The sequence below is a fragment of the Candoia aspera genome, chromosome 2 (genome assembly GCF_035149785.1).
Source record: "Candoia aspera isolate rCanAsp1 chromosome 2, rCanAsp1.hap2, whole genome shotgun sequence".
NCBI classification, from domain to species: domain Eukaryota; kingdom Metazoa; phylum Chordata; class Lepidosauria; order Squamata; family Boidae; genus Candoia; species Candoia aspera.
In genome coordinates, this window is record NC_086154.1 from 24,166,795 (window position 1) to 24,183,574 (window position 16,780).

General features: G+C 37.4%; 1 protein-coding gene across 4 annotated transcripts in view; it reads right to left on the reverse strand.

Moving 5' to 3' along the window:
* Nucleotides 1-16,780, reverse strand: part of CADPS (calcium dependent secretion activator) — a 393,346-nt gene that overhangs the window by 141,258 nt on the left and 235,308 nt on the right. For all 4 annotated transcript variants that reach the window (XM_063291524.1, XM_063291525.1, XM_063291523.1 and 1 more), the window contains exon 13: nucleotides 16,570-16,757. In XM_063291524.1, the coding sequence (XP_063147594.1) occupies nucleotides 16,570-16,757 (188 nt within the window). The remainder of the gene's footprint in view (nucleotides 1-16,569; nucleotides 16,758-16,780) is intronic.

Sequence of the window (16,780 nt, forward strand, 5' to 3'; positions counted from 1 at the left end):
GGAAGCTTTATGTTCCTTTTAAAGACCCAAAATTTCCCAAGATTTTTTTTCTTTCAGTTGCAATCTGTACAGTCAATTTATGACCCACAGATGCAACCCCCCCCCCACAAATTACAATACATAAAATGAAATACGAATAAATAAATATTAGCATGATATGTAAGCTCACCATTTTAAAATGAACTTTTCACTTTTTTAAATAATGAAGATTTGGATTAAAGAAATAAATAAATAATGAAAGTACATTTCAAATCATTCCCTGGGGCTTAGTGCATAAATGCAACGGCACTTTCTCCCCTTGTCTTCCTCACACGCCTTCAGAGCAGATCTCCAAGGCAGATCTCATGCAAATTGCAGGGCAGAAATAAGAACTGATTTCTTCCTGATCCAACCTTACTGTTAGATTCCATTAAAAGTAATTGACTGAGACTGCAGTAGCTGTGAGTAATCCTGTACATAAATGCCTCGATGACACCAGGAAGATTTCCATGCATTCAATAACCACTAGGCTTCTAGACCTCTGTTAATATCATTAAGAAGAATGCACATAACTATAACAAAACCATTTGGGCTTAATTTTGATTAAATTTATGGCAAAGTACTACATATAAAAACTCAGTGTGCTATTTAAACATTCCAGAAATTTTATTTAGTTTTGGATAAGTGAACATTCCTATGATCAGAAAGTGAGACAACAGCCTACTCTTTCCAGTTATGGCTTGTTTAACATCGCTTCGCCAAGAGTCAAATAGAAGGACTCGTTTCAAATACTGAATTCTGCTACACCAGTGCGGAACTTGGATTGTTCAAAAGGAATAGTAGAACAGCCTCAGTGCTAATTTTCAAACCCACTGCTTATTTTAAAGATGTTAGTTTTCAAGACTAATTATTCTAAAATATACAAACACATTGTTTGCTGATAAAACCCAGTAAGTATACAATATGTTATCAATGCGATAATTGCAACCATTGCTTGATAACGTGAACGTGTAAATCTGTTACCACTAGTTATTGCACGATCAGTTCTCACAGATCGCTGTCTCTTAATGTGTCGGCCAATTGCCCATTGAGGGAGAATCCAAATAGGAGGCGATATAGTTGCCCATCTCATGTTCTCACACCATTATTAAACGAAATGTGTGAATTTTCCCTGATTGAAGCAATAACCTATGAAGTGTTTTACTGAAAATGTCTTGACATGAGGATAAATGTAAGAGAAAGCAAAACGTGGCTAGAAAACTTGCTCTTTTATGCTACTCCTTCCTTAGTTCAAGACATCAATTTAAAACTTATGGCAAACTTGACATGCTTACTGCAGAGAAAGCTGCTGATTCCAAGAAGACAAAATGGTAACCAATGGCTACAGATGGCCATGGCTGACACTTAGATTCTGAACACATTGCAAGATAAGTTGCTTCCAATTGTGCTGAGGACCAGAGCAGCAGACTGCTGCTTGTTTTGCTGCATCCCACAAAACACCCCCAAATGAAGAGTTTTAAATGCCAGGGAGTGGAACTAGGGCATTCTGCCCATCCTTAGCCCAACACAGGAACTATTCTGTTTCCAGCTTGCTATTTTCTGCTGACTTCAACAGGAGCAAATTTTACCATCGTTCTCAGAGAGTGCTAGGACCAGTCTGCTGTGGCAAACAACAAAGGCTCTTTGTTCCATTTGTCGTACTAAGGTGGGGACCTTTGCTTTGGAAATGACCTCAACAAACTCAGCAGAGTTTATTTTCAGGCAAGGTGGAACCAGAACTGCGTTAATCAAAACAACTTGTAGATTTCTGAAATTCAGATGAAAAGCTTGTACTCCAGAGTAGGGCTGCTGAACTGAACTGACTCTCATTTGGCACTTTTCTCTCCAATCCTGTGCTTATTTAAAATAAAATATCTAAAAACCAGCTTTAGTTGGTATCTTAGCCATAATCCTTCCTAGTTTTGGATATCCTAGCTGCTGCAGTAGAATCCTAATGTTCCCCCCACCCCACTCTAACCCCTGCACCCTTGTAATTAGCTTTGGTTTTACTATTCAGTGAATTTTCATTACAATTTAGGATATGCTTTCTTTGTTTCTATTACGAATTAACAGAGAAGAGCTGGAATGCTCATGAGTATCTCAAGGTACGTCCATTGTCCTAGCATGTAGATCCTTGAGAAAGAGGGACCAGGCAGCTGAGGGTGCTAATTAGCAGAGGATTTATTAGCTTTCCCCTCCTCCTTATCAGATTTTATATTCCACCCTCTGGCAAGTGTGCAACAAATTATTGTGAAAGATGGGGCACTATATTCATTGCTGCTGGAAGACATCCAATTCTTTGCACCCAGAAGACTGGGGTCTACCATCCTTTCAGATCAGGATCAGGTCTAAAGGATAAAGGCACCCATCCTCAAAAATCAGAGTACAACAAAAGTTCATAAGGAAGAGGATCATATCCAATCCAAGCATTACCTTATGATAAACTTGTAATATAGGTCCCTTATTACATTATATGACAAACCAATCCTGTCCCAATCATGAAATGACTCATGAAAGAAAAAAAAATACTCATTTTAATTGTGAAACTACATTTTATCTATTTCTGAAATTATATTTTCTCTATTTCTATGCTGTATTGCCTAGACTGCACCTGGAGTACTCTGTCCAGTTTGGGTCACCCCCAACACAAGAAGGATGCTGAGGAACTGGAAAGAGTGCAGGGAAGAGCAACAAAGGTGTTGAGGAGCTTGGAAATTAAATCCTATGAAGAGCGGTTAAAGGAACTGGGTATGTTAACCTAAAGAAGGGACGGCTAAAGGGAGACATGAAAGGGAGACAGCCTTTGAAGGGAAGAGGTTGTCGTAGTGCCTGAGGGTAGGATAAGAACCCTGGCAGTGAGAGCTATTAAGCAGTGAAGCTGTGGGTCCTCCATCACTGGAGATTTTCAGGTAAATGTTGGACAGTCATTTGGCTGGAATAGTCTGAGGATTCCTACACTCCAAGGTACCTTCCAACCCTATGATCCTATGGCATCACATAATGACCTCCCCAATATCATTGGACTACAACTCTTACCCTTTCTTACCATTGCCATGCTGTATAAGGCTAAAGGGAATTGTTGCCCATACTCGCTTTAGCCGGAAGACTCCTATCAAGCTTGGTGACCTCTGTTAATATTTGATGATCCTAATAAGGAAATTATTCTGCCATGATTTATTACATTTTCCCTCTTTGGACAAAGGCAAACATTTTATAAACATTGAAAGCCTTAATTTACAACAAACTATGAATCATGTACATAGTGGACAGACAAATTAGTATGATGATTCTACTAAGAGAATACTGTAAATGCTCAGAGTGTTACGTGCTAACCGGTTAAAAATTCTTTCTGCTACTCTGCAAAATATTGATGTTATTATATGTATTGCACTGAGGGTTAATAGAAAAAAGTTTCAATGGGAATTCTATGTACTCTTTTCCAAAAATAGTCTGGGATTTTCTTTTTCAGACGAAAAATTTAAAGGAAATCTTCAGAAGACACTGTGGGGATATGCACTTAATATTTAAAATATGCTTCTAATTCTTCAGTTACACATTTATAAAACCAGTGCTACGGGATGAAAAATATGAATAAAGACTGGCATGACTGTGCATGCCAATAGAAAGAGTGAGGCAATCGTCTTAGGCAGTAATTCTGAAATATTATGTTGTGGAAGCTTATTGTTATTTAGGCCACATTCCTATGGTCCCTGTAATGTTTTCTGGGGACCACAGAAGGAATGAGATTTCCCTTCTAAGGTTGAAGGAGGGGTTTGATCTGGTCATGGAACCTCTATGCCATGCTCTGACAGCCTCCAAAGCCATCTCTTTCCAAAGCTGACTCAAAACTGGCAGAATAAGATGGGCAAGAGAGATACAAACATCTGTTCTCCCTCAGAACCTCACAAAGTTCTTAATTGGTTGAAGACTTCTCCATCAGAATGTGGTAAGGAGAATGATAATTTGTTCTGACTATGGATTCTTACTGACTTTTATCTGTACATGTTGGGTGGTGGTAGAGGAGATCCTTTTATTACTTCTGCCTCAAATACCTTGTTAACTTGGGTGGCCATAGAGACTATGCATCTAGACTTAGTAAACAGAGAGGGAACAATGTGATGCTTGAACAATATTCTGGGATCAAACCATCTTTCTAACACTGAAGAGTAATCATTTTTGCTACTTGATCCTTGAAAAATCCATAAATCTTGCTATACTGTAGCAATAAATTACAAGCTTTGGTTATAGAATTTGAGAATACCTTCATACCCTTATTTATTTTTTATTTATTCATGGATTTGTATGCTGCTGGCTCCAAAGATCTGAGGCAGCTTTTATCTCAAAATTATAAAAACTGTAAAAAGGAATTTAAAAAATACACTAGCAGTAAGCCCATATCATATTGTTCTCCCCCCCCCCCCCCCCCCGCCAAGTTTAAACTTCCAGTATTGACAATTGGTTCTTTTGAAACAGGCGCCTGGTAAACAAAAGAAAATATTTTGTTGAACTAGTCTCTTTTTAAGATAATAAAAACATGTTTAATATTTTTAAGACCCTTAGCAATTGTTTTGTTCTTATGGGATATTCCAACTCTTTACTTTAAAGGCCTTGCAAATAACTGATGTCAACTTTAGTTAAGTTTTCTTATATGAAAAATAAGAATAATCCACAACAAATTCAATTCTGACAATAATTTCTGTTTTAGGTGCTGCTAATGTACAACATAATATTTCAGAATTAGTGCCTATACAAATCTGGACCAGATTGTTGAATGTACTAATTTTGCAATTTTGAGCAATCAAAATTCCTTTTGCAGTACCTCAGATATCCCAAAATCTACCTGCAATTTTGAAACTGGGATTACCCCAGAGTGTAAATAAGGTCAGGATTATATTTTTGTTCCAACAATTTCCCAATGTGTATGCTTGTAGTAATAGTGCAAGCAGTAATATTATACAATGGTAATATTAACTTCTGTGTATCATAAACTGGGAAAACATAAGACAGACTCTAGATCCGAGCTACTTGGATGTCTGGAAGGACCTGCCAACTAAGAGCCATCACAACTGCAAGAACTTCCTTTCTCAAATAGCTGTGGACTATATTACATCTGACATGAAGAACATCTCTTGAATCTATCTTTCAGATATTCGGCAAACCGTTTTCTCACTGTCCTTCACAAAGTTGACATCTTCGGCAGCATGATAGGAAAAATGTCATGTCAGCTGCTTTTCAAGTTCTTGTTACAGTGGTTAGCACCAGTTCTGTCATCTTTACTCTCCTCATGATCCCCAATCTTTATCCATGTCACAAAGAATAACGCTTCCAATTTTTTTTGGTCAAATTTAAAACACTATCATCCAGCTGCACATCTTTAGATTTTACTAGCTATGCTAAATTTTGATACTCATCTGTCCAGAAGCTGGAAAACAATATATCCAGCAATTAACTGTGGTGTTTAAACTTAAATTAAAGCTATTTCATTCAGTATTATATACTTGAAAATGGGGATATGTGATCATTACCATTCAGGAGCACATAATCTAAATGTAGCTGTATGATCACTATTAAATGCAGATTTGAAGAATTTTGATCTTGGATTTTTTCCCTTATGACTTCTACCTTCTCTTGCTGTAGTGGAAGGTTATTGCACAACATTCTGAAAAAAGATTCATTCTCACTTCTATTATTGGCCAGTCCTTCCTTTTAATGTAATATTTTGATCACTGTAATTTTATATTTGTTTTCCATATGGAATCGTAAATGTCTGCTTTTGTGCAATTTGAATTTTACCCATGTAAATGACAGAAGATATATATATATGGAAAAATAAGTATTTATATGTGAGTATAATCTGAGTCAGAATCAGAAAAAGAAAACACAAACAAAAGCAAAAACAGAGAAAACAATATTTAACTTTTAGCGTCTGTAAAACTCCGTTCAATCACATCAAAAACTATAGCAAAAACAATATATGCATCTCCCTATGAATTTAGGTCAACCTATATAATCAGAAATATGACCGATTTGAACAATAACAGATTTTTTTTCATTTGATACTGCTTGAATCTGGCCAGATAAATTAATATGACATTATACAGATGAGGGTATGCAGAAGAAAAAAAGAAAGGAGGTGTAATGCTAGAAAAAGGTATATTTACAGTTGATACTGCATTTTTAACATAGGTTTTTAATGGTGGATTTAAAAAAAACAATATAGACATATTGCAAATGAGAAATTAATTCTCCTAAATCTGTCCAATTTTGTACTCTAATTCTAATCAGCTGAAAAGAAATGCTTTTAAAGCTTACCAGTAAAGATGCTTATAGCAAAGACTGTATTTTCTTTAGACAAGTTCTTTGTGCAAATCACAAGGTTAATTATAAATTATAATTAGGAACAGGGGTCCTAAGGCCACTATTTCTTTTGAGAAACTCCATCTCCCCCATCATGCCCTTTTCTAATTGTACTTAAATGCCTTGCAGGGCTAGGTATGCTGCTAAAGCAAATATATCAGAATAATTTCTTTTTAAATTAAAAACAAATCAAATTGTGACACACAAGGAAAAATGTGCATTTGTTTGCAATTGGAAATAGAGATTATGTGCTCTTTGGGGTTACTTCTTTTGACATTAGCTTGTTCTAGTATGGCTTTGAAATAATCATATCGTGGCTTTTGTGCATTTCATGATAACCTCTCCCATTCTTGGACACCCCCTTCAAATGAATACCTAATTTGGAATAGTGAAGTTGAAAGGATAAATACTTTGGTTTTTTCTCCCTTCCACATATCATTACCCCTCTGAAAGTGTTTCATGGCATAAATGATTTACGATACCTGTGACTATTATGATGCATGTCCAGATGGTTGCCTTGCTGTGAGCCCAGCCACATTGCCGGGTTATGTAACCACATCACATCAGACAGGCAGCTGTTAGTGAAAGAGATAAAGGTGGGTTGCTCCTAACGCACGCAGCCACATCTGTTTTCACCCAACAGCTCCTGTCCAATTGGTTGCAATTGTACCGCCGTGGCGCTCCATGGGTACATCTTTCTGAAGGCAATTGACACAGTGCTTATTCATGCTTGGCTTTTAGGACGGCTTCATTTTGATTTGTTATTTTCAGCAAAGCCATTTTTTCTGCCTTGAACTATTTAGACTGGCCATGCAACTTCTGAGAGTAGTAATTCTCTCATTCATACCTCTCCTATGAACCTTTCCATAACTGAAAGGTTAGGGAAGAACTTGGCTAGATCCGATGAAACCTTAATCCAGTCCAGCACTCAAATTCACACAATTTTCATCCCTCATGTGACTTGAATGAAAAAAGCAAAGTTGATACACAGGAATAGGTTAAACATGAAAAGAAAACCTAGTTTGGCCTGTCTAAATGGATCTGTATGTTTGTGTGTGTGGAGAGATTGAGAGAGAGAGAGAGAGAGAGAGGGAGAGAGAGAGAGCACCAGTTTGGTCTAGAGGTTATGGCACCAAGCTAGAAACCAGGAGACTGGGAGTTCTAGTCCCACCTTAGGCACAAAGCCAGCTGGGGGACCTTGGGCCAGTTCCTCTCTCTCAGCCCTAGGAAGGAGGAGGCAAGGGCAAACCACTTCCAAAAAAAATTGCCAAGGAAACTGTAGGGACTTGTCCAGGCAGTAGCCAGGAGTCAACCTGTCAACACTGACCTGAAGACACAAATTCTCTCTCTCTCTCCCTCTCTCTCTCCCCAAAGAAAGTCTTTGCCAAATAAGGAAAATCATATATAGATATCACATTTGAAGTGTTTTGATTATGCCTTCTACTCTTAGAGACATACAAGTAGAAAGGAAAGTACTACTCGGTGGTATAGGCATCTTTTTCCTCTCAAGAGGCTTTGATCAAAAGAAAGAGGAAAAACACTAGTACAAAAAAGAACAGAAGAAGAATCCTGTAAAGGTAAAAAGAACTACATCATTTTGAATGGATGCCCTTCATTAGAAACATGTTGATTTCCCTGAATTCAACAAAAAAATACCACAGAGCAATGATAAAACCTACAACATCCAGTAAAGGGGCAATAGAAAAGTACACTAAAGAAGAAAGTTAAAGTTTCTTCCTGGTTTGCCCTCTAACTTAAATCTTCATTTTTAATGGATATAAAGGAAAGAGCCACATGGCACTGAATCACTAAGTCAGTCCAATGTTCTTAAGTTAAAGACTTTTATCACTATTACTACATCAACAAATAGCTTATATATAATGTAAAGCATAACCCCGGTTACCAGCACTTAGTCTAATCAAAATTACAATCTATTGACTACTGGAAATTATATAAGAGTTATCTCTATTATTTTGGCTTGCTCCAGTGAGAAGGCTTGCAAATACACACAAAGATATACAGTATGTTTGCAAGTATTCTTCCTTGATTTATCATTCAATATATTGTTGGTCTGTGTTTTAATGAAATACATTTGCCTAGACATCTTTAAGGATTTAATAATAAACAGCGTTAATAGTGCAGTATTATTTTATACATTGCATGTGTTATAGTAAATACTGATAAAAATATACATTACACTATATAATATCCAGAGACAGAAATTCAGGAATAATCAGGAAATCAGTGTTAATTCAAGAACAAGCTGCTACATATGCTTTAATTAAAAAAAAGAACAATAGGAATAAAGCGTCTTCAAATATCCACTGGAAATTATTATTATATTTCTCAGAAGGAAACACCTAAATGAACAATTTGTAAAACCCTCTTTGCAAAGTCTGAATATATCTAGTGCAGAACTCCCTCTTGGCTCAGTGTATCGTTCATATAATATGGCACAGAGATCACAGAATTTCCTACTGGAAATTCACTGTGGTGCATTCCAATGGGAGCCATTTCCCCCCGGTCCTGCATTGATAACCAGACTGTATTCATGAAGTAGGACCTTGGACAGCATCTAGTTAGTTTCTCTCCTCGAATTGCCTGTCACTCATTATGGCAGTCCTGACCTTCAGGCTGTCCTACACCATCTGAATCACACTCTTTCTGCACTTTCTCACTGACTGCAAGCTACTGTTGTCTTATTGCCTGACCTCACGCACAGACAGAGTAGAAACAGACAAACCACCTCAGCTCCATCACTATCTATTGTTTATATGGGGAACTGATAGCAAACCACAAAGAATTCTTTCTCTTTGCCCATCATTACTTAGAGCAGCATATGCTGACAGCAAATCTTATTTTAGGGAAAGCTGAAGTACCAGCTGTTGGAGAGATGAGAGGCTTCTTAAAAATCTAAAATTGTCTTCAGAAAGTAAGCAAATTATCTCACAGGTCAAACAAAAGCCATATTAATACACCCTTACTAGAGAAAATAGGCTTCAAATTTAAAATACAAATGGGGGGAAAAGGAAAAATAATCAATGGAATATAGGAGTTGGAATTTTTAAAAAATCTACAAGTGTAGTAGTAGTAGTAGTTTATTAACTTATTAGTCCTGGGACCTAATCAATAACATAAAATTGAATTAAATAAAATACAATACATTGTCTAATTCCAAAAAGAAAATAGATAAAAGAAAATACAGTAATACAATACATATGTGATAATACAAGGAGTCATTAATCCGATGTATGAATCTCCCTTACAGGATATCCCAATTTGTTCGAAGTATTGGGTTCTTATGACCGCTGCCTTAGTTATAAACTTAGCAGCTCTCCGTACAATATGCACATTAGAACCCAGAAGGAAGTAAAACAGTCTGTGGTTTGGATCCCAGTGTATCGTTCTTTCTAATAGGGATGATAAATATTTAAGCCTAATGGGTACATATAATCGGCAATTGAACAAAATGTGAAAAATATTTTCAATGGCTGGTGAACCATATATGCAGGTTCTCTCATGATATGGCAAGTGGTGGAAGCGCCCATATTTGTCCATGGAGTCCAACAACTCAAATCTAGCTCTAGAATAGGCCTTTCTTAAAAATTGTGGCAAGCTCATTATTAGATATTTTTCAGGTTGAAAAGTAATTTTATTCTTAGCCAACCATCTATCAGTCTATCAGAATCCATTGATTGGATCCTCAGCCAGTATGTGAAAACTTTAATAATTAAATGGCTATGTAAGGAATAAATACCTAATTCCTCTCTGACTGCAGGGGCAGACATATTCTTATCAGTTCCCAATATGCATCTTAAAAAGCAGGTCTGAATTTGTTCAAGTGGGGTAGCTTTATTTAAACCCCACAATTCTTCACAATAGGTCAGCATTGGGACTATTTTTGTCATGAGTAAGGACGGCAAGCAGGGGGCTCCCATCCAGGCTGTAAAGCGCATGCGTAGTACTGAGGAATTAGGTAGCCATTCAGAGAGACACAGATCGGGCCCGCCTTAGCCTTTGGGGTTTATATGTCTGGGTTTTTCCCACGCTTCTTCAGTTTGTTAGGATTTTCTGTCATGTAGCAGTAATAAAACACTAGAGACCTATTCTTGTCTCAGCGTGGTTCCTGGCTGTTAGGACAATTTTGTCCCTAAACACTTTCAACACAAGGGTCAGAGTGCCTGGATAATTGTAGTTAAATAATTTATATAATCTTTTAACACTTGCTGCGGCCCTTGCCGAGCTTCTTTTGAAATGATTTAACCACAATTCTGTGCTGGTAAAAACCACTCCTAGATAGTTGAAAAAGTTCACTTGTTCAATAGACTCCCCATTTATCTGCCAGTTACTGTATATTTCACACTTTTTCTGCTGAATACCATCACTTTGGATTTGCTTTTATTGAGGTTTAGAAAATTGAGAGCACAGTAGGTATTCAATTTTTGCAACAGTCTTCTCGGGCCTATTTGGGAATGTGCCATTAGAACCATGTCATCGGCATATAGCAGGATATTAATAAATTTATCAAGGATCTTTGGCATATGGGTATCTGCATTGTACAGGAATCCTGGTAAATCATTGAAATGCAAGTTAAAAAGCATGGGGGCTAGCATACAACCCTGTCTGACGCCATTGAAGGTGGGTATGCCCTTAGTTAGAGAGCCATTTATACCTGTACGAACTTTCAGATGTGTGCTTGAGTAAAGGGCCTTAACCAAGAGTAAGAGTCTGGGTTCCATATTTAAACTGGCCAATTCCTTCCACAAAATATTTCTATTTATCAAATCAAAAGCTGCACTGAGTTCTATAAATGTGGTAAACAGTTTCTTGCCATTTGTTAATTGCTTTGATAGAAGATGATATGAAGTAAAACAATTGTCCATTGTGGAGTGCTCTGGTCTAAATCCAGCTTGTTCCTCCACTAAGAGATTATTTTCCATAACCTATTCTTCCATTTTGCTCAGCAGATGCTTTGCATACATTTTAGCCACAATTCCAATCAGGCTTATTGGTCTATAATTTTTTGGATCATCTTTATCTCCTTTTTTATATAAACTACTACTACTATTACTACTACAAGTGGATATGAAGCTATAGTTCTGTGAACAAGCATTCCCCCCCTGCTTTTTTTTTTAAATGCATATCTTAGCCTCTAAATGTTGTCAGAGCTTCATATGGATTCTACTGATGTAGAAGTCTGAGTGAAAAATAATGCCAGGTTTGGTAGATTTTAACTTATTTCATAAATAAAACCATTGAATGTAATATGCTAGTGTTTTAAAAGTACATCCCCACCCTCACATTTCAAACAATTCAGTTAGATATATTATTAAGGGCAATATGTGTAAATGCGTCATTAAATAATCAGAGCTGATTTGGGCTGACCTTAGTAAAGGTAAAGGTTTCCCTTGACGTAAAGTCCAGTTGAATCCGACTCTAGGGGGCGGTGCTCATCTCTGTTTCTAAGCCTTGGAGCCGGCGTTGTCCCTAGGGACACTTCCGGGTCATGTGGCCAGCATGACGACTCGGAACGCCGTTACCTTCCCGCCGAAGCGGTACCTATTGATCTACTCACATTTGCATGTTTTCGAACTGCTTGGTGAGCAGGAGCTGGGACGAGCAACGGGAGCTCACCCCGCCGCGCGGTTTCGAACCGCCGACCTTCCGATCGACAGCTCAGCGGTTTAACCCGCAGCGCCACCGCGTCCCGTGGGCTGACCTTGCCCCTATATAAATCTTAGAAACTTTGGTATCCCTCATTACAGTAAAGTTCACATCACACAGATTCTAGATGTATATCCACCCTCAGTCAAGTCACAGAGACAAAAAAAAAAAAAAAATCCAGGACAACATCCAGGGATTTGCAGGACTCTCCTGCCTTAGCTGAAGTGAATCATCATGATCCCACCAGTGGCAAGATGAAAGTCATTGCTCGCTAAGAAGACCATAGATGCTCCTGTCAAGTTTGCCCACAAAGCACTTGGATGATCCTCCAGATTCCTGGAGGAATGTTCTATGTACATGTGTACAAGAATGCTGATGAGGAGGAACAAACTCAAGGTTTTAGAATGGCCAAATTAAATTTCAGACCTAAACTGCATAGAAAAGGTGTGGCAGGACCTGAAATGAGCCTTTCATTCAAGGAAACATTAAGTAGAAGTGGTTCGCCATCAAAGAATGGACCACAGTTCCTATACAGTAATGTGAGAACTGATCATCAACTACAGGAAGCATTGGTTGCAGTTTTTGCAGTGAAAGGTGACACAATCAGTTACTGAATCTAGGGAGGTGCTTACTTTGTCACAATGGTACATCACAGGTTGGATAACTATTTGTGTAGTAAATGAAATATGTGGCAAATATTGGTGTCAGTTGTTCAGTCAGACTTCCTTTATATTATCATCAGGACCCACATGAAGCTCTGATAATATTCCATGGTGAAGATATGCAAAAAAATACAAATCCCATTTTTTTTCAGAACTGTATAATGTCTAAGTCCATTAACCTGCTGAATTTTATGCAATTTCATTTTATATCATCTGAACAACTGTTCACCTATTACTCGTTTGACAAATACGACTGACTATTGCTTTTGAATGATTAAAGGAGAGGCCTTTGGTTCTGAGTGTATCATTCCCTTCAAGGCTAATGGATTTAGTTAGCATGACAAGAATTAATTCAAGACTAAGACCTAGGAAAAGTAAAGCAGTCGCATAATGGTTAAGTGCATTAGTCACCCATCTTCACACCCCAAATATAATCTTATGTTCCTGAATAATTATTTATTTCTCCCAGAAAATTATACAAATTATATAAGTTTCCAGTTGTACACAATGAGCTCAAGTCAACACACCCTAGAGCCAAACTACATGTTACATTTACTGTGTAGTGTACAATTACATCTTCTGGTTTTCTTCAGGGAAACTGCAGCATGTGCAGAGAATTTTGTTCCTTTCCTCCCTCTGCATGCTCCTTTTGAAATATGTCCTTCTCCCATGTAGCTATGAGTATTAACAAAAGCCCTTTCTACCTGCATTTCTTAGAATTAGGATTTGTATCTGCACCCCTTTATACAAGTGCCTTTAAACATCAACAGGACAAAAAGACTTAGAAAAATATGTGTCCCACTGGCTCAAGTCTTGTGCATATGGATGAAATTTAATGAACCTCTCTACATGTTTAAATATCAATGTTCTGATCTTTTCCAACAACAGCAGTGATGTATACACAGTGGTTTAGACTTCTGCTCATGGGAATCCTCTTTCTGACTAAATTGAAGAGTTCTATCATTTGCGTAGACTCTTGAACAAAATTTTTATAGAAGCATTTCAGCAAGACCTTGTAACTGTCCACTTGAGTTTACATGCAACAGCCTTATTCAGCAGGCTTTTCATTCTGCAAAATAATACCTATGGCAGTGCTACACTGTGAGAAATCTTGCACAAGAGCTCATAGAAAAGCAACTCAGACACATTTTCTTCACAAATCTTTGGATCCAAATGGATAGGCACAGTGTCTTAGACTTGTGCGTCCACCGATGAAATAGGTTGGCAATCAAATAGGGGAGAGCTATTTGTACACATATCTTACTAAGTTGCTTGAATTTATTTATTTATCAGGTTTTTGTGCCATCACAATCATAGGACTCTTAGTAGTGTACATATAAAACAATTGCAGCAAAATAATATAGAATTAAAAACAGTGCAACAAAAATAAACAAAATGGAACAAAGTGTAATTATATGAGATACCAATGGCATTCTCAGACTAGTTAAAAGCCTGCCAAGACACTCTGTTTTAACCTGCTACTGGAAAGCTTAACAAGGTTGGGACAAGTCTACTTTTTCTCAGGAGGCCATTCAATAACATGGAGGCTATTACAGGAGCACCTACTCCTGGGCTCCTCCCCACTGATAATGGGGGATTACAAGCAACTTCTCTCTGGGTATTTGTATTGGGTAAATCAGCCCTAACTGAAGAAGGTAGACCTGAGGATACCACAGTGCCAAACATTAATTATATTATGCTGGGCTAATTGTTACTGATCTCAATTGCTACCATTTATTTTGAGTTAGAAAAGCTGTGCATTTTACTAACTGCTCTGATTTTGTACTTAATCTTTCTCTATCAATCTCTCTCTTGTAAGGCTGAGCTCCCCCAATACTTCAGATCAATAAGACATACATTCCTCTATGTCCTAGATCAAAGTTCCATCATCTAAACTACTATTTCTTACCTTTTGAGCTCTGGAGGTGGCTGAGATTTGTAATCTTTCCTCTTTTTGGACTCCTTTTTGGAATCCTTTTTTGCCTCTACGTCAGAGGCTGGGGGGTTATTTGCAACTGGCAGTATGCCACCAAGTATCTCTTCCATTGTTTGACTTTGGAGATGTTGAGTTTTAAAGTAAAAAAAAAAAAAAAGACAAGGAAAGCGAAATAGAAAATGAAGGAAACAAGGTGTTGTAACAGAAGAAATGAAAGAAAACCAGCTAAAAATTAAATGTTAAACAATAAAATGACAACAGTAGATGCCAAGAACTCGTCAGGAAAAGAAGAAAAGGGAAATCAGAACCACAAAGAAAATAAGGCAAGACGAACGCCATAACCTAACGAGATGGATCAAGCGAACTGTGACTTGAGTGGCAGCCATACAATGCAAAATACCAGCAATGTGTATAATAATTCATGATGATGTTTACCAGAGAGCTTACAAAACACTTCATTATTTTATAACACTCTGTTATGCAGTAGCATATGTAGAACAGAGTGTGAAATCTCACTGTATAGAATGCAACTTCCAAAAAGAAAACCATCAGTGCAACAAATGCTATAGCAATCTATACAGAAAGGCAAGTTATCTCTGTAACACTTTCAGATTTAAAATGGACTTTATCCTAAAAGACTCAAAGAAGTTTGGAATATGTTTTTTTTTAAAAAAAATCAATTAACTTTGAATTTAACTCTGATCCATTATTGCAAAGGTAAACTTGGCATAACGAGGCAACCGAAATAAATTTTGCATATATAATCATGCAAGCCTCAGTACAAAGGGAAACTGATGTAGCCTAAAGCATACTCATTCCTGCTAAGGCATTTAGAAGAGACGGCTCTGCGATACAATGGCAGCTCCCTCAGTCCAGCCAAAATAGAGATATATACCAAGTTGCTGCACACCGTTCTGTTGGGATAGAAGGAATCCTATCTTCTTGTTAGAGTAGCCTGTAATCGTAATGTAGAACCATTAAGAAGTAGGCAGATGAACATATTGGATTACAGCAGTGAATGCTTTCTGCAAGTGCTCAGCCTACATAAATAAGCCTTGAAGTGTGATGGGGGTAAGGATGTGTATTCAAAACCCTGACTCCAAAATCCTTTCAAAAAGAGATTCTCTGCAATTCTCTGTTAAATACTAAGATCTGTAAATGTTTTACGAGCATTTTTTCCCCCCTGTGACTGAGGATTTCATGAGGTATTATTCCTGTTGACAAAGAGGTTTTCAGCCAAGGTGCCTGCAGACCCCACGCAGATTTCAGCAAAATGTCCTTGTGTAATTCGTCTTCTCTCTTAAGTCCTGCAGAGGTCTTAGAGAGGCCTTAAGTTATTGCTAAGGATCTGAAGAAAAAGAAGACAGCTACTACAACTCGTTTTCCCCTTGCATCTTCTTGTGATGGGATCAAAGCGTCCAAATATCTACAAATTCTTAACTGATTGAAATACTTGTACAGTTTTTCTCTGTCACTCTCAGACCTGAAATATACTTCTTGAACCAAATTGCAGCACACAAATTATTTATAACAAGAGCATCAAAAGTGATAATTCATTGTACTCCCATTATTGCTAAAATAAAAAAAGATGAGAAATACTTAATCTGCATGTTTATATTGACTTAACACATCACATTGCTCATCTCAAATAATAGGCAATGGTTTATTCAATTGTCTCTTGTTTGATAGAATTCTTACGCTAGCCTATACTCTTTTCAAACTGCTTCAAGCATTAAAAGGTCTGAATCCAGTTGGACTTGGGTTTTGTTTTGTTACTTTTTTTTAGACAAGCACAAAAACAAAGAACTGTGTGCCATTTGCCACATAGTAAAGAACATAGATTATGAGTATAGTTATACATTATCCAAATAAACCTGCATCTCAAAATGCAATGCTACCCACAATGGTTGAGACACACCTGGTCCACCTTACCTGTTGCCATGAACATGTGATGCACAAAAGGCAAAACTGTAGTGCAGTAAGGTGGGGTCAATCATTGCTCCATTTTCTGCTCTTTCAAGCAAATCACTGAGGTAGCAGAGATGCCTATGACAGCCTCTGACTCCATTACGTGCACAGTATTCATCTAGGACAAAGACTTGGCCAGGGCTAAACCAGCCCTGTAAGTAAATAAAGAAAGCTG